Source organism: Brachionichthys hirsutus, chromosome 9, assembly GCF_040956055.1.
Source record: "Brachionichthys hirsutus isolate HB-005 chromosome 9, CSIRO-AGI_Bhir_v1, whole genome shotgun sequence".
Classification (NCBI taxonomy): domain Eukaryota; kingdom Metazoa; phylum Chordata; class Actinopteri; order Lophiiformes; family Brachionichthyidae; genus Brachionichthys; species Brachionichthys hirsutus.
The window spans coordinates 9,319,969-9,343,511 of record NC_090905.1 but is presented as its reverse complement, the minus strand read 5'-3'; the positions used below and the strand labels follow the sequence as shown (position 1 = coordinate 9,343,511).

Here is a 23,543-nt window from a genome sequence, read left to right as displayed (position 1 = left end):
ATAACAACTGTAAAGTTCACGTTTTTATTGTTTTATTTATTTTTCTTACCAAAAAGACAGGAGAGGATTGTTACCGGAACCTTTCTTGCTATCATTAGGCAAGCCCGGAATAGTTTGTATGACGTACCAGGGACGGACCAGCGGTGGGAAATAGATCCGATCACAGGTTTTGACGATTTCGGAATATTGGAAGAAAATCTGCGCTGAAATTGTAATAGATATTTACACATACATACACGTATACCTGGCGGCCCCTTCGCGTTCGTTATTACCACATGTCATACGGGTTTTCGGAGCAGGTCGTGTTTGACGGTACGCTGATAATAACAATAATGGCTTCTGGGTCTCCGTCGTCCTCGCCGGACACTGCGACGGGCTCGGGTACAGACCCAGCCCGGCCCGACACAGGGGAGCCGCTCGGTGGAGCGGGCTCGGACTCTGATTCTGACCTCGGGCTGGATAAATTTGACTGCAGCGCCATTGGAATGGGTGACCGGCTGGACGGTGACGCGCTGGTGCGTGAGTTTGAGTCTGCAGCTGACCGGGTACGAGGGCTGGTTCACTTGACCAGCAGGGACCAGCTGCTTTACCTGTATGCACGCTTCAAACAGGTGAGCAATTGGTTAGTGGTATTACTGGTTGTGCAGGATGGAGTTAACCCCTAAAAGCAGTAACTGGTGCTGCATGCCCAACAATGAATGTTGGCTTGTGTTGTAGGCCCGCGTACTTCTTAGTTGCCTGTTTTGAAGGCTAGTGCGTATGAATAATCATGACTTTTACTGTTTTCAGGTCAAAGTGGGAAAATGCAATGCACCAAAGCCTGGCTTCTTTGATTTTGAAGGACAGCGGAAATGGTATAGAGACTAAAATCCATCACATTGTCACATTTTTGTGCTGTGCACATGTCCAAATAATTTGTCCTCGTGGACTGAAGTTTACATGGGAATTTTTTCAGTTCACATTGCATGTGTTAATATGCAGAAGCATACGTGAAGATTGAATGTTTTCGCTTTCGACCAAACATCCAAAACAAATCAAAATGTCATTGTGAAAAAACAAGTAACTCGTTCAGGTGCCGTTCCTGTTCCGCCTAATTACATTTTATTATGAATGACTTTTGAGGGGGGGAACCATTACATAATCTATGATAAGATGGTAGTGATGTTCATGTTGTTGCAGGCAAGCCTGGAAGCAGCTTGGAGACATGGGGGCTGAGCAGGCAATGCGAGAGTATATTTCCTGTGTCAATGTTTTAGACCCTGAAGGCAGCACAAAGGTAATGATGATCTCGTTTGTGTAAGTGGCTCCTACTGCCAGTATTGATTCTGATTGTACGGACTGAACTCGACGAAGGTTTGTATCACAATGAATTGATGCTTTGTTTACTGAATTGCAAATCCTCACCGACCACACACTTTTACTAAACATACATTAGCTTTTATTTAAATGAGACAGTTGACTGACTGGGTGTATTTGGCTCATCTGCATTCCACAACGTAAAACATTACAAATATAGAAGCGTCCAATCTCGGTGCTTCCCTTAGGAAGATGGTATATATCTTTTTTTGTCAGCAGAGGTCAGTATTGCAGTGTCTTTTTGTCCCATGCACTGTGGTGCCTCTTAATATTTGTATTTTTTGGAGCGAAGCATGAAATATTCAGAATTACTGTCTTGAATATGGATGTGGATATTTGAGTGTTGGGTCATTTTTATTTCTACACAAGGTGAATGTGGGATAAGAGTTCCACCTGCATTGTTTTGGAAAAGTCTGGCAGGTTTGGGTAGTTTTCCTTAAAGGTCACACATTACATCCAGGATTAACTGGGTGGTTTGATTTTGCAGTTTCTTGTTTGGTAATTCCCCGAAACCACCAAAAATGTTAGTGTAGAAACACGGGAAAAGTGATTCTTCTATTTATTTATTTTTTCTCATGGCCCCTTTTTTAAATGAAATGAGATAAATGTTTGGGTCTGAAACATCATACATATTTATTTGCAATGAAATAATTTGTAAAAATTCCTACAATACAAAAGCTGACTTTTGTTTTAAATGCACGTCACATGGATTGTGTGACTTGCTGTTCTGTATCTCACGTTTGTCCTTTCATCTCCTGCTTTTCCTTTGGATTCTTTTACATCTTTATTTTTGAACCTTTTCCTCCTTTCTTTGTTCTCCACTGCTATGCTACTTGCTTTCTCTCTATTAATCTTTCCTGTACCCTCTTTTCTTCTTAAACCATTTGGTCTTGTATAATTCCCTTTCCATCCTCTCCTTCCATATTTGTCTTCCGTCCCATCACTGTCAGGCACATGTCCAATCCTGACACCTTCTTTTCTTTTTACCAGGCAGTACTTACTGACTGCCCCACAGCTGCACAATGCCAGGGGTGAGCTCAGCAGACAGGGTAGCAAATGTACAATAACCCCCTGAAAAAAGGATGATTGTATTAGTGTTAACAAAGCATCAGTGGTTATTCTTTCGGAGACGGTCAAATGGTGTAAGGAGTGCATAGCCAGAGGAGCAAGGGAGAGAATAATAGCCAGAATGTGACCCCTGTTCCTGCCTCGATTGTAAAGCAGACACTGGCTTTATATTACATTATACTGCAGAGAAGGGCCAGTCCATCAGCGTATATTCTGACTTTCTGAAGTGAATTACGTTGTCCCCAAAAGTGCACACACAGTTGTTTTGCTTCCCTTGTCATGTTCTCTCCCACTCTCCCATTCTCTAAAATCAGATTTGTGTGGGTTCTTTTGTGAGTTGAGGTTTGGTCGGTGAAGAATATGCAGAGTAATAAAGTCTTGGCTGAACTGAATGTAATATGGAATTCCATTATTAAAAAAATCCAGAAGATTAACAAGAGTCACAAATTAAGGTGTCGTATCTTTTTATATGGGCCTTGCACATGTTGTTAGACATTTATTAGCTATGAGGTCATTGCCTGAAGGCTCCATGGACTTCAGAATTATTTTAGCTTCAGCTGTGTGCCACAAGCCAGCTTTACAAAACGCCATGCCAGCTAGACTTGAGTTTCTAGTTTGCTTTGACTTTCACTATCATTGCATAGAGTACCTTAACTGATTGTATTGAGTAAAAGTTTTGTTTTTTTGTTTTTGTGGGACTGTCTTTTGCAGGAAAGACGAGGTGCAGAAAGAAGAACTTGTTTTGGAGGAGCAGCTGTCAGCTCTCTGTACCAGGCAGAGACGATCAGGTATTTACTGCTGCATTAATGCACGTACGACAGACCCAGAACCATCCATCAGAAATGACCTATTGCATTAAGAAGGGAAAGACAAAAGCATCTGCTACAGATTCACGTACTCGCTGAGCATTGTTGACTCAACACAAATCTTGGCCTTTGTCTTTATCCCTGATCTTGGGTTGTTTTCAAGGACAAAGCATCAGTTGTTGAGAATACTGGAAAAACGCTACTCCAACTGTGAACCACCACTTATTTGGTGTTTGGATCATCTCGATCTAACCCTGGCATTGTTAACGACTGATCTTCAGGCTGTATTTGATTACATTCAACAGACCGTAGCTGCTGTTAGGGCCCAGGGACGACATACAGTTCTGATTTATGTTAATGAGATATATTCTCCATTTGCTTTTGCCTGGCAGACTTACTCAACCTGAAAAACCTCATCTTCGTTTCAAAGAAAAAAGGATCTCTTTTGGAGGGGAAAATGAGATGTGTGAATTCAGCTGGTTTCCCTCCTAAATGGCTGCATGCGATTAGTATGCATGGTCATTGGGAGACATGGCCGGCATGCCCCCCTGTTTTAATTACATTATGATTTGGGGGTACTTTGGGGGGCTGGGTTGGCGAGTGGTGAGGACGACGCACCGGGAATAGGAGAGGGAGGCAGATACAGCGGGTTTCCCTGAGCGGTGCTCCCCTCGGTGAAATCCAGTAACTACGACAGCCAGAGGGAAGCTAGTGAGGAAGAAGTCATTAAAGCACAACACACTTCCACATGTGTGCACACACAAACACGCTCGTCCCGAAGCAGAGACGCGATTGCATCCTAATCCATGCATAACCTGGTGGAACTGTCACACTCACTGCTCTACTGCGTTTCAATTTCCTTTCTTACACACGCACACACACACACACACACACACACATTCTTCATATTAAACAGCTTAGCACCTGTTAACCAGACAGTTGATTGCATTGCTTACTGCTCATCTTGGTCCGTGTGTGCGTATTGACAAAAAAGGATTGATAAGCAATATCTCTGGGCTGCTGAGCTGATCAGTGTGTGATTGAGGAGACATTGGATGGCGCATTGGTAATTGTCTCGCCCATTTGAGAGAGGATTCTGATCAACAGTGGGAGCTTCGTTCTACGGACTCTGCTGGAAGCCAACGCTGAGCTACTCGAGTTCTCGGGGGCATCCAATGGCGGTCCGGTAGGGCTGCTGCTGTATGCGTATGGATGAAGGACGTATCGGCCAGTACACTGGACTGGGACACACATGAGCACGTACCGCATACAAAGCGTTTGGTATCACAGCTGTTGTGATGACGAGTTGCCTGCGACCTTCCCAGCATGCATTGTGGTGCAGTTGTTGCATTACTCAGAATCTCATTAATCATTTGTTTGTGTGTCTGTGTGTGCACATGCTCGTATGTGAGCTTATTCTAACCTTCACCACATGCTTGTACGTGTGCTCACGCTTTATAAATGTGCACATGTGTCATCTGCCTGTCAAGTCAGCCCTGTCTGACCATCGGCAAAAGACCGATGAGCTGGTCTATTGATTATTTGCTGCAGAGACGAATGGCAGCCACACACCAGGGACACTCGGGGTCACTGTGGCCGTCCGATATAGTGGGTGTGGCCCTTCTTGGAAGCTCATGAATAAACATACACTGTTAATCAAGAGTATGTAAATGAACGCGCTCATACATAAGCTGTCAGTGGAAGTGCTAGGAGTGATTCATAATTCATCATGGGCTGATGAGGGGAAGGAGAGAACTGAGCAGAAGCATTGGAGTTCATTCAAGAGCGCAAACACTCAACTTTGTCTATCGGTTCTTATCAATTTTTTATCTGTATTCTCACAACAAATTGTGATTGAGTCACACTGGTTTGTGCCCACTTGCTTGCTTGCTTGCCTTGTGGTGCAGTCTGTATTGGAGGGTTGTGGTTCATGGTAAGGTTTCATTGACTCTCAATAATTCGTTGTCTGTCTGTCGGGCATGCACGCAGAACAAGCCACTGGCCAATGAAGCGGTCAATCATTCATGTTCCCGGCGGGATGTTCAAATAATTTCCGTCTTAATCATCTGAACTTCTTTGTGTCAAATGACTTCTCAAACGTCAGCAAGTGTTTCCGCCGATTAATCAAGTAACGGATACGGGGCTTGTTAATACGTTGTAACAACTAAAGAATACATTCAGTGTGATAGGGCTTAAGTTCTTTTCCTGAATGTAGCTCTCATAGAAGTGTATTTTCTGATGTCTTGTAGAGGTGGTCATTTCAGGAGAAACTGTAAAAGCCTGAAGTTCAGTACATCTTTCTATATTTAAATCTTTGAATTTTCATAGCCAAATTTGGCGTGGAAATGAATTGCACTCCTAAACCACGACAGTTCTTGTACTCAAAATTACAAAACGCTAAAGGACGTCTTGTTCAAAATGGGACACGGATCTCTTTGTCTCCTGTGGGGTTTGGAAGGCGGAGCCAGCTGGGATCATGGACAGGAAGTGTAGGATTTGGCCTTGGGATGATGGAGGTGGAAAAGCTGCAAGGGTCTCTCAGACAATAGAGCACTAAATTGAATTAATCTGAATGGCCAGCGTGAGTAAGAGGGAGGGGAAGGCGTCGAGCTCTAAATGAGATTTTGCCCCTTCTCTCCCCTCCTTCACCACCAACACCGCACCCTGCCTCCCCAAACAAGTCCCCAATGCCAGGAGGTGATTAGACAGATATAATCAGAGGGGGGTGTGTGTGTGTGTTCCCAAGGGTTGTGGCACGTGTTGCTACCTCCTGAGTATCACACCAGTTTAACGACAGCTTTGATTCTACAGTAACATGGCGTTTGCTATCCTGTGTACTCACTTGAATGGACACGCCATTAAGGGGATGGTTTACTCTGATGTAAACTGTTTTTGCACTTGTCTCCGGTCGTGTCTCGCCATGCGGTTAGTCGAGTTTTGGTTTTCTTTTCCCGTGTTTGAGTATTTTGTCGTAGAGCAGCACAAAGGGGGATGAGAGGATTACATTACTTTCATAACATTGAAAGTATACATTCAAAAAGATTGGACAAATCTTCCAAAGAGTTATCTGTATTATTAAAAACGAGTTGTGTTCAGAGTAATCTCAGACAAGCTTCTGAAATTGCAGACACATGCAGTATCTCAAAAAATCCTGTCAAGTAAAAACCAAAGGAAACTGCCGTCGGTCTTATCCTTTTTAACACAAAAATGTCATGTTGATCAGAGTTAAGTTTTCTACTTTTCTCTATACTCTCAGGGAAGAGGACAAGAACATCTTTGACTACTGCAGAGAAAATAACATCGAACACATCACCAAGGCCATCAGCTCCCAGAATCTGGATGTGAATACGAGAGACGAAGAGGTAACTACCGAACCCAAGAGCATAGAAATACTGTGGCATCGCTTCTTGTTACTTATGAGGGCTGTCATGAGCAGTAATATTACTACCATAATACGTCTTTACAGAACTTTAGTAATTCTGTTCAACGGTTGATCCGTCACGGCTTCATATTCAACTCCCATGCGAGGTCTCTGCCTTACTGGTGTCCTGTAACCAGCTGCTTATTGTCACCTATATTGACTGTCATCAAGATTATCATGGGGACCAAAGGTCACTGGGGATTGGTTTACACGGTTGTTTTCTTTTATTCAATAATAGTTTCTGTGATCTGATGCCACAATCACATGAGAACTGCTCCTCAGGCTGAGATGCACAACTCTGTGAACGACCATTACGTTCACGAGGTGCTCTCCAGATTGACCCTGAGATCCATTCGTCTGTCCTTGATTCATTATCGGCCAGGCCAAATGGCACACTCGAGCCTTTCTTTCATTGCAGCCGTTTCTCAGGTACGCACGCACGCACGCACGCAGGCGGTCGGCTGGCGAGATCTCAGCCAAAGGCCGGATGGTCCAGGGACCTCGGCTGTCTGTGTGCTGCTGTTCGCTCTCCTGCAGGGCAACTTTCACAACAGCAGAGGGCAGTAGTGAAGTTTGACATCAGTGAGAAGACTGATCTGGTTCTGCAACCTAAAGACGCATGAAGTGTTCCAGTACTTGCTCTCTGGGTGTATGAGCAAAGATCCACCCATTGTGCATTTGAAGAAAGTGTGAAAAAAAATACCAGACACTGGGAGACACTCCGGTATCCACAGAGTGGATTTTAACATTATGTGGTTTCACATTCTGCATTGATCGTGTAATTCCTTAGGCTCAGAATTGAAATTAGAAGTCCATCTCTTAGCATAATATTAGCATTATATTCAGTATCACAAACGGATCATGAAAAGCTTTATCACTATGGTTTTGTAGCATGGAGCCATGAAGGGATTATCATTAATGTTAAATAAGTCACATCACTAATATGAAATATTTTGGAAGTGTGTGATTTATAAATTGAGAGGAGTCAGTCTAATTTAAATAATCCGTCAATGTGCACAATTCAAATAGAAATCAAATATTTTGTTTTTCTTCCCAAAATAATTTACTGTTTATGTATAAACTCTCTACATTTTTGTTAGAATCTATTCATTTTCAATCTGTTCCATTATTAATCAGTATATAAAAGAAATCTTGTCTCAGTTGTTGAGTCTGAATGTAACATACAAATGATTAGAGGCCTTAAGCGTGTTGCCGTCGGTGTGATGATACAAGTCGATGGAGGAATGCAGCGCTACGTAATCCGTTATGTCCCTTTGATCAAAAGCTCTTTCACAAGGGAGCCTGTCCGAGAGGAGCAGCGACACATTTTCACATAAAATCTCACCAATCAAAATAACAATGTCTTATTTTGCTAATGCTTGTTGGCAATGCACTTTTTAAAGCAAACATGCAGAATTACACACATGTGGCATGACCAGTAAGAGGATAAGGAGTAAGAAGAGGGAAATCAGGACCATATATTTGAATGCATATAATACACAGCTGTGTATTTGTATGACGGGTTAGGTTCTTCAGCTACCCACTAGACCAGCAGGTGACTAACATTTAGTAACTTGGCTTTCATATTTTCATATTCAGAATTTTTCTAAATATGGAGGCTTGTCCACTCTACAAATACTAGTAACTTTGAGTTTTTTTGATCAACATTTGAGCGCGCACACACACACACACGCCCATTCAATACTTGAGTGTGCAGCATCCTGCAGGAAGTAGTAAACTGAATCCTCGGTGTGAATGGGGCTAGCAGTCGGCAGCAGCACACCTGATGGAGAGCAAGCAAAAAATGAACAAGTCTAACTTATTGGTATTCTGCCCTGGCTTACAAGGATCCATTTTAGCATGCGGCCATGGTGATCAATATGATTTAAGAAACAGAACTGGACTTGGAACATTTGCTTTACCTAATTGGCCTACTGAAAAATGAGCTTGCATAGTTTTATTAGAAGAATCCTGGACCTAGGGAGAGGTGTGTGCGAGTTGGGGGTTGCTGATCAGAGGCCTGCTCTCGTTTTCTGTATAGTGGACCATCAATCGACTCTTGCAGACTGTCCAGTTGCTGCAATTTGTGTGTGTGTGAGAAACCTTGGTCAGCGTTTGAACTAGCTTACTGCTCCTGTTTGCACACGTACAACCAACAAAATAATTTCCAGTAGGTTATGCATCTCTACACCCTGTACTCGGGTCAGTCTGAGGTTTTATTTTATTTTGTCTAAAAGCAACAATGCAGATTAAAGTCCCAGTTTTAGGGAGCATGAGGTAGCACAGATATAGCGTGAGGAGGAGCTAAGCTAATTTAATCACAAGTGCTGTGACTCTTGTTCAGTCTGTTTGCCATTTAAAGCGATCATGTGGTGTTTGTTTCAGGGCCGGGCGCTGCTGCACTGGGCCTGTGACCGAGGACATAAGGAGATGGTGTCTGTATTACTGCAGTACAAAGCGGACATCAACAGCCAGGTGAGTGTTTTAGTCATAACTGTCTACAGAAAGCAACTATTTCATCTGATAATCCAACCAGACATAATGTTCAGCATCCGCCTAAAACAATACGATTTATTGGTGTGACTAATTTGTGGCTTTATGAGCAGAAGTCAAATCTGTTGTTTGACAATGTGTTTACCTGGAAAGTCTCATTGGATGCCGTTTATTTCAAAGAACCGAATTCCTTCCCCACAGACTTGTGTCGTTTTAAAATTCATTATTTGTTATATTTGCATTCCAAAACCACAGCTCCCTTGAGTTTGACCTATTTTATATGAACAGAAAACATCACTGTTTTTTCAGCTTTTCCAAAGAATAAATAAAAGAAATCTCGTGTGGGGAGATGTGCTGTGGGATTATAAAGCTGTTTTATATTATAAGATACCAACTGTAGAATAACATAAATCTCTAAACTTGGTAGCCAGAATCGGCTACGTTATTTATTTCGCTACAAAATGCTTTGTTCACCGTTTCAGAGAAATATAATGTTCTTATTTGATCCCTTGAAATGGATGAGGATACGCTGCATCATGTCCTGCGGTCAGGACACAAGTCTTTTGTTGCTTTTGGATGTCGGTACTCGTGTGAACTTAAGGCAAATACTGGCATCTAAAGCATCGCCATCTCTACACTCCCGTCCAGAAGGTCACCTTTAATTCACTTTGTGCCACGTACAAATCCCCAGGAGCTTTGGCAGACAGTTAGCTGGTAGCTAGCGTGGCGTTAACCTCCCAGAGGTTTAGAAGCATCCAGGAGGCTTTAGCTTTGACGGTAAGCTGGGTCAGCTGCACATCGCAGAAATGACTTCTCTTCGCTGCGCAGCAGCACAACAGAGTGGAGTTCACCAGTCTGCACACGGAGGCTTTAACTGTAAGGCCGAATCAATTGGAAGTAATCAGGCAAATTGTTCTACATTGCACAACCCACATAATCAGGACATTTCACAAATTACTTTTTCTTTGGTGGTCGTGTGTGACTCCTTTTTGTTTTCAGTGCCTGCAGGGAAGGTATTGGGTTTGTGGCGACTGGTTCACAAAAGACTTAACAGTGGGATAACTATGAAACACTTCGTTAATGATTTAGGGCCATATCAAGATAATGACAGCAGGGGATGATTGATGTATAGATGGAGGCTTTTTTTAATGGATGTATTGTATTTGCAGTCGTGTATCCATCATTAAAATTTGAATTTATATCCCAATGTTCCGAGATTTGTCAGCAGTCAAAGAAGGAAGCATAAATCTTTGGCCAGGTAGTGATAATGGATGGCTGAACTTGAGCGGACTTTTAATTCATTTTCCATACACTTTTGTTGGATTTCACTTTTTTTGCCAAAGCACAATCTCCTTTATCCTAAATCATGTGTAATGGACTAAAGGGAAAGAGGATGATGATGATGATGATCTAGAGTTTTCCAGTTTATTTCAACTATTTAAATGAAGTTTTGCTTGAAATATCACATCTGGGCAATGTTTGTGAAGGAATTAGCACTAGAGTAATATTTTGGGGGGAGCGTTTATGCTTTCATCACTGGGACCGTTTCCTCTGCCTATCTCTTGGGTGTTAAAGGAAACCTATGGCGTTAGCTGAACGATTAGGATACTGGACGGGTGCAGCAGAGTTACTGGGAACAGATTTATTAGGTGGCAGAGGTGGCTGGAGGAAAATACAGTAAGCTAAATCATAGCTCTCTGTCACAATGCCAAATTATCTCACTATGTAAAGCTTACAGAGCGATGTGCTTCTCATTAGCATCTCCTTTTTGTTTATTTCTTGGTGTCTGGTTAACAGTGAGTGGAGCTGGAGAAGAGCTGAAGGAAAGTAGCATTTTGGGCTTGAAATTTATGCTACTGTGCTTTTTTCCCCAAATGCACTGTCAAATGAGAGAGTGTAGTTTGAGCATGTTCCTGGGAGAAATGGAGGAATGTTTGGGATTTTTGCAAGCTATTAGAGCAACCAGTAATCTCTCTTGACCTCTACCAACTGCCCAGCAACCAGTAAATAAAGATCAAACATGATTTATGCTTAATTTGTTGATTAAAAAAAGAGGAGGGGAACTTCAGAGTTGAAACAAAGTATTATTTGCTCAGCAGAGGAGGAAAATCGTTCAAAATTAATCAACTGATTGTTTTTGTGAATTGTTCCCAAACCCTGGTAACCTGCATTAAGTGCTCATTTGATAGTTAATCCTGGATCAAGGCAGGGAGGGACTAGAAGAGGTAGCTGCATGTGTTGGGATATGCAGATCTCAGACCGGAGTGTTGGGAGGTGCATCTCCCCAACCAGATCATTGTTTCCTCAGATTATACCCCTAGAAAAAACATGGCAGATGGCGCGAAAGCTGGAAATAAACCTCTATGTAATAATGGAAATTGTTTAAACACTAGATTTATATTGTAGTTGAGATTATTCTTCTGAGGTGCCATCATATCATGAAGGATGTGAAAATTGATCACAGTATAACGTCATCACTTATAGGGGTTTAGTAAATAATAGTTTTTTATCAATTAAGGGCACAACTTTTTTATTTATATTTTTTAAAGACATTTAGACAGTACCAACAATATTCTTTGACTTTCAATGCAAGAATAATTGTAATCGTTTTCAGATCCATGTTCTTCCTCACCGGAAGCAGAACTCGGGTTCTGTAATTTTAGACTCTTATGGGCAGAGGTTCTAAATTTTCTTTATGCCAGACGATGTCTGATGGCGATGCTGCAGCATGGGCAAAGCAGCTGGTGCCAGGATGCATGAAGGCACAATGAACAAGAAACCAATGTCAAGCCACAAGTACTAGCGGCATGGCAGTGTGAAAGGGTGGCGATTTCCTATCTCTCTTTTGAACAGAGGAAATGCAATAGTGTAATAAATGAAGGTCTTTTTCCAAAATCAAATGTAGAAGAGGGCAGCACTCCAAAGTACACTCCAACGAATCAACTTGTGTATTGCTTCTGTTTTATGGGGTGTGATGGGCTGTACGATTTCTTAGCTGAAACTCTAATGACTTGTCATTTGTACCGCTTTTTTTATTTATTTATTTTTTTAGATGTACAATTCAAGTTATTGAACTTTAGAGAGCTGGTGGCGCAGATTGTCAGACAGCAAGGCCGGCCCTCTCTCTTCTCTATTTAGTGCTGCAGACTAAACCATGTTTTAGCTACACATTTAACATGCAAATGCATTGTGGCAGTGATTGTTACTGCAAGAAAGTAATCGGTGTATTCGTCAAAATGTTTGACAAAAGTTTCAGAAGTAAATCAATGCATCTTATTTAAAATGATGGAATAATTAATATTCGCTTTGTTCAATTCTGTCCGGATGGTGTAATCGCACACACTCTGAGCTAAACCTCAACCTTTGTTTTCTGGGAGACAATCCCAAATGTTCCTCTAACCCTCCCAACAAGCTCTAGTGTTGTCATGGAAACATGCATTTATAGAAAGGACATGCATCTTTATGAGAACTCGAGTCGAAGGCAGGGCTTTGGTTTTCAGGTGCTGCAGGATACACCAAAGGTCTGGAATGATGGCGGAGAGATTAGGTTCACAATGAGGGAGGACAGGTGAGATGCGGGTTAAGTCAACCACATACATTTTCAGGAAGGAAACGTTTTTGAGGTTTAAAGTAGGGGATTGGATGAACAGCAGCACAGGTTCTCGGCCTAAAGTCTAAGATGCTTTCCCTCAACTATTCTTTTTCTCTCCTTTCCATCTGCTTCTCTCTTTACCCTCTCATTTCTCCCTCCCCCATTCCCTTACCTCCATCCCTCCTTCACCCCTGCCTTTCCTTTGTATTAAAACATGAAGCAGGGAGGGCAACTCACAGCACCGCTAATTCTAATTAATCCAGCGTGGTAGCACAGCCACGGCAGGCCCTAAGCGCTTCCAGTCTATCAGATAGAAATTCATAACTTAATTGAGGTTGGATCTTCAGGCCGGCAGAACAAAAGTCTCCAGCCAGGACCAGCTTGATCAATAGCAATAAATATCTGACTGGAATGCCTGCAATCGGTGGCCAGAGGGCAGGCAACAACTCTTGTGTACAGTCAAGCGACTTTGGGTTTTTAGAAAAGCGCTATATAAATAAAATGTATTATTATTATTATGTGGAACCTGCACTGACGTCTGGAGATTGTGTTGCTATTTGTCAGACTGGCATCTTAAATTAGATCCTTTCGTGTATTGCACACTGTTCAGGCAAATGTTTTGACACTGCACAAAAACCAAATCTCCCATGCCCTTCTTGCATACCTGTACAACTACGTGAGCTTGATGCCCGTCCCTGTATGGTTGCTCCATGTACCGGTAGTTTTTAAGTCGGGGCCCATGGCTCGAGGCTAGAAAACCTGACAGTCCTCAAAGTGATTGTTCCTGAATGTTGTCCACATATCGATTGAGGATGGAGCATTGTTGTTTGTGGACATCCTTTGTTTCTTAAAACGTGGATTAATGGCTATCTTTCAGTACTCATTCTGCAGTAGAATGAGGTTTGAAATCTTTCTATACATGCAATCATGTGAGTATACATTGTTCAAAAATGTCTTTTCAAGGAGATGGGTCCTCTGATGTTCTGGTCTTCACTGTAATGTCCTTTAGATCTTCAGCTGCGTTTGAACTTGGGCGTTCTTTCGCTAGGCATTGTAGTGCGGTTGGTTCTGTATTGGGCTGCATAGCCACAGACCAGTCAGGGTCCAACACCAAAGGCACCAATAATGGGCACATGAGCTTCAGCTCCAGCAACAGAAACGGGCGGCGTCAGGACTTGAAGGATCTACTGCCACGTCTTGGCACCAGATACCACGGCACACCTTCACAGGTCTAGTGGACTCCATGGGTCAGGGCGTGTTTGTCAGCAGAAGGGGACCTATACCATATTAGGCAAATGGTCGGTGTATATTCATCACCTTTCAAAATGAAATGCATTTTATTCAATTTCTGGAAGATGTTAGTAATACTGTATTTTAACCACCTATTTATCCTGTCTGATATCTATAGTACTGTAGAACCTTTCTGGATCTGCTGTTGTAGCGCAGAGACTAGTAACCCCCTTCATATGTGGCTTCTACTGTGGCGTCAACTACTTGTGATCAAAGTAGTAAACACCCCCCCCCCCCCCCCCCATGGTGCTTGATTGAAATTCCACTGTGGAGGTATTATTACATGTTTGTATCCCTCCCCTTTCCCAGCACAGCCTTCTATAACTAATGGCTCAGTCGAGCCAGTCATAACAAATATCCAGCAAGATTTGTCATAATGGTGTGTGTGTGTGTGTGTGTGTGTGCTTTGTACACACGATTGCAATTGTGCAACATATCCCCCAGAATATATAGGGTTGCACGGAGAAGGTAGCGAGGTGGGAAAGTTAGACCAAATGCGTTGAGGCTTGAAAGCTTGAACATGAATAACATAGAGGACAAATGGAGCTGCTAAACAGGATGTACAGTGATTGAAACGTTTAATATTTTACTGCCTGTAGCGTGGTACATGTTTATTTACCTCTCTGGATGTGTATTGTATTATGACAATTCTATATATATAAAAAAAAAAGACTTTCCCCTCATTGTGATTTGGGTATCAAACATTGCTTGACTGCCATAGCATTGGGGCGGGATGAATGTGTTCTTGTGTTCTTTTGCTCGAGCTCGTTTGCCGTTCAGCCGTGCATGAATGTCGACGGGAGGTCACGGCTGCAGTCAGGATCGTCACGCTCGCTCATGTCTCAGCGCCAAACACAGGACTCTGAGACACGTCAACAGCTTAGTGCACCAACAAAGACGTTTGATTTGATTGTTTGGTTTCTATTAATTGGAGGCAATGGTACGTCGGGCTCGGAACACATTTTGGTTAAGCATAATAGACACAGAAAATGCACCACACACACACACACCAGTTCACATTTTATAAGTCACTCTGAGTTGCTCCTACGGGATTCATATTTAGTGCTTGCTGCACATTAGCTCAACTCGATTAAACGAAAGCTGTTGCTGCGGCGTTAAAAGGGCGCATCAGACATGGGTACAGTTAAGAGCACTCAGAAAAAGGCAGCAAGTTGACAGGAGTCTAAAAAGCCATTCCAGCAGGTAACAATCTTCTTTGCCATCATCAGCTGTTGTTTCTTTCTTATTGGCCACTCAGAGTCTTTCCTACACTCAACTATTTGATTTCCGTCGTTCTTAACCATCCACATAAATTGTCAGGCGCATTAAAGCTGTCCTCAACCATTTCAGACAGAGGAGGGTTAGAGGGAGAGCTGGAAGCACAGTGGGTGGGGTGGGCTGGAGGGGGGGGGTGAGGAGAGCATAAACAAAGTGTTTTGCCTTCCATCAGTCTCTCCCACAGTACTCGGCTTTATGAGTCTCTTACTCCTCAGCCACAGCCCCGGCTGCCTGCGGCCATTGATTTTCATATTACAGCCTTTTATGTATTTTTATTTTATACATTTCTTTTTAAACGTCATCGTTGAGCCGCAGGAGGACAGACGGGCCTTTGGTCATGTTAATTCTCAGTCTCAACCTTATCATCCCCTCTGATGGCTTTAATGGGGGCAAAGGTGTCCCATGGGAACAATCGGACTCAACAACATGGGGATTTTGGGATGGGGGGGGGGGGGGGTTGGGAAGAGTACGAGTGGAGATTCAGACTGCAAAGACAAAATTTATTAAATTGAGTAATTTGATTTTCAACCTTTTTCAATGAGACCGAGCACGGTCACAGATACTCGATGTAGATGCTGCACTGCAGGGAGTCGTTTTGGGAGGGATGACCTGTGCTCATGTCGGGTGCATCACACTCGTTTGGCATTTCGACAACTCTTACATAATATCTGTAAACCCTGGCATCCTTCAGGTCTTCTGTCAGCTTTTAGTCTGTGAATTATTTCAGGTCCCTTCCCCAAACTGAGTTTGCTGAGGATATGAAAACTTTGTGTGTGTGTGTGTGGGGGGGGGGTGCAACGGGTTACCTGAAGGACACGCCCACAGGGTTTGAAGGGCAGTTTCGGTATCCTTCTAATTTAACCATGGGTGGCAGTACTCACGCAATTAGTGGCAAGGTTACCTCTCCCTGCTCAAGAGACCAGATTCAATTAGGGCTGGCCCTGGTCTGCAGATCCTTTTAACACAGGAGCCCCCCCCCCCCCCCCCCCCCCCCCTGCAATGCAGTCACATTGCAGGATTCAACAACTTTCTAAAGCGCTTAGTTACTACTGAGTGAAGGTATGGAGAAAAAAGGCTTCCAATAAAATGTGAATTTAATGTTTGAAAACACTTTAAACTCAAATGTTTTACATTCCTCTGAAATTTTAAATTGACCTATAATGTAATGGTGAAGAGAAGAATGTTGTCTATAGATCATGTCGTTGCTCCGTACTGGTAATCAAACTGGTTCTGTGCTTGGCGATGCTGGTTCCACAGAAGCTGCTCTGTTCTGGAGCATGATGGAGGCCTGCCCTGCTTTTCGTTTTCTCTCTCTCCCTCAGATCTGTGTTTTGATCTGATTAATGGCCCCTGCTCATCATAATGCTATCTGCTGGTATTTGCATACTAATGGTCTCAGTTGCCTATCGATTCACCCCTCACACCCCCTTCCCCACACACACTCTTGTCTCCCTCCCCCGACCACTGTCATTATAAAAGTCAGCAGCTGCTGCATGCATTGATCATAAATCATAATTGCTTGTCTATTTTTCTCCACTTGCTTAATGTTGCTGTCGGACAGTAGGGAGTAGAAAAGAGAGGCTGCAAAGGGAGGCCTGAAATTTGACCAAGAAATAAAATGGTTTGAGGAAGATGATATAATAGTGAGGGGAATAAAAAAGGAATTAAATGGATCTTCACTCCCCTCAATGCACTCGCCTCATGGTCATTCGATAGCTTTTGTTTACTCTGCAGTGGCTTATAGAACCGGTTGTAAGTGATTTCTACCCTTCTTACTTTCATACTAAGTGATCTACTGCTCAATGGATGTAAAATGCTCTCCTTGTTTTGTGATTTAGCCAAGATGACAGCCAATCATCTTGGCTAAGGTCTTGTTTGTTCACTGTAATTACACTAATGTCTCAAAATGACTGTCATGATTTATTGATTTTAAATTCCAGCACCTTTAAAGTATTTTTCCCATTTAAGGGCAAAACGTTTGTTAGTGAACGACTGTAATGATGCCATTGTGTGCCAATATTCTGCCCATTTTATGATTGGTAATTAAATTATTCTTATTATTGGGTGACAACATTTGTAGTATATATCAGAAGTCACGCAAAATCTTTAGAAAGAAGGGGCGGGGGGGATATGAGCTCTAGATGAGTTCTTGGAAGGTCTCTTCACATTTGGTATAGAAATGTAAAGGTTTCTAGTCCATGAGACGGCACACACTCGCTGCTGTCTCCATCTCGAATGCTGCCGTAGACGCCACAGCTGGCAGAGGATTTACAGACCTTTAACCTCCACCCACAGTCTTCTGTCTGGCTCAGACACGAGCAAACAAATTGGAGCACAGACAGCTAGGTTCAAGCAAAGATGGCCTTGAGAAAATTCTGTGCCCCCCCCGTATCCCATGACTGGATTATGTTTTGGCCTCCATCCATTTAATGCAGGTAGAAGCCACCTGGGTTGCATGTTTTAGGAGTTCTTGTCACATCAGCTGTATCTATGAATGGAGAAAAACAAGTTGAAACGCTTCCCTGACGAATGTTCTGGTTATACCTGCAGTCGTATAGGATGAACCGAACAATACACAAATGTTAGAACGCAGTCATTTGTCCCATTTCCTTTTTATTCGGCCCGATCAGAGGTCAGTCAATGGCGCGTCTAATTGGTTTTTTGGCTGTGATGATAATTCATAGAGGGACAAACAGATGCACAGTAATGACAGTACAATAGAAATATGGCTAATAGTATATAAGTGACTAACTATATAATTCATGGTGACCCACACGGTGAGTTGGTAGCATGCATCAGTGAGACAGGAATGTGTACAGAGGCAGGCAGTGTCTCCTGGGAGTTCTTGGCAGTCTAGGGAAGAGACTTTAAATTCAATTCTGGATTTCACAGGGAGGCAGTGGAGAGAAGTCAATATGAGAGAAATATGATCCCTTGTATTAGTTGTCAGGACACACGGCAGCATTCTGGATCAGCTGGCGAGGCTTTATAGACTTATTTGGACAGCCTGATAATATAGAACATAATCCAGATAGGAAGTAACTAAAGCAAAAAATAAATCTGTATTTATTTGATATCGGGTATGTCTACTTGTAGTGTTTTTAATATGGGAGTTAAAGCATATATGCTCTTCAAAGAAAACTTCCAAATTCCGTACAGCATCACTGGAGGTCAAGGTAATATCATCCAGAGTGGTCGTATCATTGGATGTAAATATTAAGGGATGAGCAAACATTTGGTTTGTGAGAACTGCAGGTTTGTGACATGCTGATCATTCAGCCCAGAGTAATGAATGAATATGGAACTGATTGTACAAAAGAGTTCATGTTTAACACATAAATTCATCTGCGACTTTTATAAAGGTTTACCCTGTGCAGGATGGCGGGTGGAGGCTAGTACCTTTTGAGTGAGAGCTCACCCGTTCATCGATGTAGAAATGTTTTACTTTCTTGTAAAATCAGGATTTCATTTTCAAATAATTGGTCGACCTCTACTGGTCAGTGCTACTTTGATCTGTAAAGGTATAAAACTGCTCTTCATATCTTGCTACAACCTTGATCAGATATCGTTTTTTCATTCATCTTATTTCCTGCAGTTCATGTTGTATAAATGATGCGGCTTGAATTCAGCAGCACTGCAGTGTCATGACGGAACGATCCTTATTCGTGCTGCTCCTCAACATATTGCTCCATCCCATTAGGGTGATGCACTCCATCGTGCTGGATCTCTGCTGCTGCAGGTATTGTGCAAGCAGCTGCTTGATTGAGCACTCCGCTGACATCCAGCTCTATTTCTGCACCGCAAAGGGAAACTTGGGGTGACATGTAAAAGCAGAGATTTGGTGTCACTTGCCTCCGTAATGGGATAGAACCAGGGGTGCACCAGAGGCGGTGATGGGTTGAGGATGCGGGGGGGGGTTTGCCAGTGGTGACTGCAGGTATACGGATAGAGTGGCAGGATAGGAATGTGAGGGGAGGGAGTGTATTTCAGGCTGCTTCCAATGCAAATGGAAGACAATCCAATTTTGTATGATTCCATCAAGCCTCCATTCTGGATGCAGGGGCATTGGGGGACGCTGAGAGGACAGGCCACCGACCCCCTCACATGAGCATGCAAGCAGCGCGTACACTGCAGACACGCCACTCAACACATTTCCATGCTTCTTGAAAGATTTTCTGAAACCTTTATTTAAATTTATTTGCGTGAGTTTATAAAATTAACTTGTTTTTTGTATTTGCAGTTGAGCAGTTGTAAATGTACCTTATGTCTGGGTAATGGCAATGTTAAGTAACTTTCATTTTGTTTCCATATGCATGATGCAGAATTATGATTCAGTTCTCAAGTGTTATCAGTCAAAATTATTTTTAAATATAAATAGTTGTTTTTATCCTGCAGCATACTGGATCATACTGCTTAAGTTAATGGAAAGCCACTTGATGGTGATGAGTGTTCATGATGGCATGATCCAGGCTGTGACATAAATTCCCTCAACATATCAGCACACAATTCACCAGTGACTCGGCGTCAAGTCTCTGAGATTGCTGCAAAGTTTACCATGAGAATGAGGCAGTTATTTCAGGCTCTTTTTTCAATCTGCCTTTGAGTGCAGTGGAGTGTCACTGTGGTGTCATTTGATTTTTATTGCTGATAGAATAACGACGGATCTGACCAGAGTCTACGCAGGTACGAGAAGCTTAAAATCCACCTCGGCAACATTCTCCTCGTATCTGGACGTGTGATGTCTTTAAAGAGACTTTTGTTACTCCGTCATGCAAGTTGAAGTTTTTCAATTTCTGCAGAAATGTAGACTTATTATTTTATTTTTTTGCATCTGACACCAGTTGTCATTCACCATGTCTGATGTAAAATTGCCTATTTATATAATTGCCCTATGGAGGGGGGGGAAATTGCTTCCTGTTCAAAAAAAAATAAAAAATGAACAGGATTTGAACTGGGTTCCATTACAGAAGCCACATTTCACTGAACTGATTCAGTGCCTGACTCGGGCAAAGCAGGTCACAGACCTCTTGGTTAAATGAACATAACGATAATCTCAGCTAGGCAATAATAAAGCTGAGCGTGTGCGTAGCCGTCCACACATGCTCACTATGCTGAAAAAATTACATAGAAAAGAAATTGGGAATGGGTTTTATCTTGTGTTTAAAGGTGCCAGGGTTAACCCATTTTTTTTTCTCCTATGAAGATTGTCTGTCTGGTTTATTTCAATGTAATTGTTTGCAAATGTCTTTTGGTTGTCATTATGAAAGAGGGAGAAAATGTCCAGGAGATGTCGCAGGTTATGGTTTAACTTGCAGACAGACAGCATTGTGTTGGATTAACTACGGCACGCTTTCCAAGCCAGTGGTGATTTGCATCTGTGCTCTGCGATCCACCCGGAGGGAATAGAAAGCTCTAATCCAATCAGCAGGTCCCTGAAGTGCTGCCAGACAGACGGAACAATAGGATCCCTCTGCGTTGGGTCCAGATAGATGGAAGGCAGGAAAAATGAGGAGGAGAGCTACTGAAATGGATGGATTGAGGATCGGACTGAGTGGAAAAGGGAGAGTGATAATGAAAGGAGAGAGAGAGGGAGGCATCAGAATCAACAACCGGACGGGCCATGATGTAAGCTGCTGTTTAAAAAGGCAAAGGTGGAAAGATGTATTATTCATTTCTCCATAACAGTTTGAGTAATTTGGAAGTATTTCCACTGCGGTGGCATTTTTTAACATGGAAGGAAATGTTTCGTTTCTGAAGAGTTGAGTGATTAACATCTGAATCTCCCGTTGATGACCGTCATATTTTTGTCTTATACCTGTATGCCTACACACGCATCCTTTCCCCCGCTCCATCGTTCGTTAAAGGATTTTGTCTCCAACCATTCACACAAGCGTGCATGGAAGAGATCTTGGATGTTGTCAGGGTTAAATTCCCTCATTAATTGATTCGTGTTTAGCATTAAAATGATCTGTTGCTGCATGCACCAGAGGAGTGTGTGTCAGACCACTGAAGAGCATTGGTCAAGTTGAAAGATCGATTTGAAATTAAGATAATGTCAACCTTTACTACACTTACATGTAGTGAGGAACTGATTTCTAGCAGTTGAATTTGATTTCTTGATTTGGGAGTGAAGTACGTGATGCACAGAGATGCAATAATCACATTTTATTCCTTCTGGTCGCCAATCTGTGGCTGTTATTCCTTTCTTTTGTCTTTTAGGATGATGAAGGACAAACGGCACTGCATTATGGTAAGAGTATTAATTCTTTCATCTTGACTGTCCAAATTTTTCTGAAATATATATATATTTTTTTTACTGCCAAAAAATGCTTGCCAACATTTGTTTTTGTTTTACTCGCGTTCTCTCCTGCAGGCTTATATGCTTGCGGTATTTTTCACCTGGATTATATTCCTTTTATTGTGTGTGTGTGTGTGTGTGTGTGTGTGTGTGTGTGTGTGTGTGTGTGTGTGTGTGTGTGTGTGTGTGTGTGTGTGTGTGTGTGTGTGTGTGTGTGTGTGTGTGTGTGTGTGTGTGTGTGTGTGTGTGTGTGTGTGTGTGTGTGTGATAATCACCATGCCTCCCAGAGGAAATCAGCACTGGTCCTTCGACTCCCCTGACCCTCTTGTGCCCCAACACACATGTCCCTGAGGGGCGGTTCCCCTGTCCAGTGTGTGTGGCTGGACCATCTGTTGGTGGCATTGGAGTGGATATGTTGCATCACCCACCATAGATCTGCACACACACAACCTCCAAAGAAGCAGCCCTGGATGCAGCCTAAAAAGATGACTAATAAACATAAGCGATGAACTCCAGGAGACAAATAGCAGAGAATGAAAATTCATTCCCACCTCTCTTTGCACAGGGCCACAGTGGCTGGCAAGTGATTAATTGAGGGTTTACTGCTCGCCATAAATTGTTCTCCTCCTCCACGGCTCCCCCGAGGGCCAGCCACTTTTTACAGCTCAAGGCCCGGGCGAGACGCCTTCCACGCGCACACACACGCCACTTGCTAAATAAAATGTTATTTAGAGTAACAAGAGGACTGCATACAGAGCTAGAAAAAACAAGCCATGCTTTGTTAGTGTGATTTGGCTGCACACTGACCTTGTGCTATTCACTGGACTTGGGCGAGCGCACACACAAACACACTCGTACACTCGTGTGCATTCCGATGTAGCATCATATCTCATGTGCGTACTCTCGCCAGCCAGTCCGCCTGCCACCCCCAGGCTGAAGGCTAAAAGGCCTGGCTGTCAATCACCATGGCTGCTGACATCAGCGGTGGCGCAGCCCAGAGCCTGCTCTTTAAAGGAGTAAGCGGTTGACACCAACGGAGGGGAGCACTCTGAAGAGGGGAGAGAGGTGCATCAAGAGAGGAGGAACCGGCTAACTGGGTTAAGAAAGTACAAGCATCCTCCTTCCTCCCCCTCAGATGTAGAGGAAGACCCTTTTAGTGGGGCAGAAAGGAAGTGCTTGAGAGAACTACCCGTCCAAGCCAGTGTCAGTGCCGGGCCTGCAGATGGGCTTTTCATTAACTGCTCTACTGTACATGCTTTATTCAACTGCACTACGCAAAGAGAAAATTCACTCCAATCTGTAACGGGCATGGAACGGCTGCGTGATCAATCACTTTGCCAACTTGGGCATTTTATCTAAGTGGGAATAATTGATATCTGGCCCATCGTTTCAACAGGAGGACACCGCCAAGCTCAGACCTCCTAGACTGGACTGCTTTGAAATAATTGCTGAATCTGGCATGGCAACATTCTCACAATGACAGTTAGCATGTTGATTAGCGGCTGTCACACTCACCACATACACCATCATGCAGACATTTGCTAATAAGTGCTACCAAAGTCCAAATATTTTAATCTTATAGCCCTGAGGGCTTTACCAGGTGAAGGGGGGCAATATCACATCATTTACCGGTGCTAGTGTCTGTGCCAATGGTATGGAGGGAACTGCTAGCATGACTAAAAAGCTCAAGGTTGTGCACAAAGTTCACATTTTTATTTTTTTATAATCGTTGTTGGATTCTTAACCTCCCTGATTCTATTTTCTCTCTTAGCATCTGCATGCGAGTTTCTTGACATCGTGGAGGTTCTGCTGAACGCCGGTGCTGACCCGTCCATCAAAGACCTGGAGGGCTGTCTCCCTGAGGAGGTCACCGAATCCAGTGCCATCTCCTCTCTCCTGCGACAGTGCACTGATCCAAAAGGATGAACCCCCTCCCCCGCC

General features: G+C 43.0%; 1 protein-coding gene across 1 annotated transcript; it reads left to right on the top strand.

The window, feature by feature from the left end:
- The first annotated feature begins 179 nt into the window (after positions 1-179).
- On the top strand, positions 180-23,528 carry acbd6 (acyl-CoA binding domain containing 6). Its single transcript, XM_068743854.1, has 8 exons — positions 180-611; positions 790-854; positions 1,180-1,276; positions 3,136-3,212; positions 6,487-6,592; positions 9,037-9,126; positions 21,524-21,554; positions 23,374-23,528. Exons 1-8 carry the CDS (start codon positions 276-278, stop codon positions 23,526-23,528), a joined length of 957 nt encoding a protein of 318 aa, XP_068599955.1. The 5' UTR covers positions 180-275.
- The last annotated feature ends 15 nt before the right edge of the window (positions 23,529-23,543 follow it).

Excerpts from the sequence above, each read along its gene's own strand:
- acbd6 (XM_068743854.1), top strand. The coding sequence starts at position 276 with ATGTCATACGGGTTTTCGGAGCAGGTCGTGTTTGACGGTACGCTGATA. Across the intron at positions 6,593-9,036 it reads TGAATACGAGAGACGAAGAG|GGCCGGGCGCTGCTGCACTG; the intron begins GTAACTACCGAA and ends TGTTTGTTTCAG. Across the intron at positions 9,127-21,523 it reads AAGCGGACATCAACAGCCAG|GATGATGAAGGACAAACGGC; the intron begins GTGAGTGTTTTA and ends TTTGTCTTTTAG.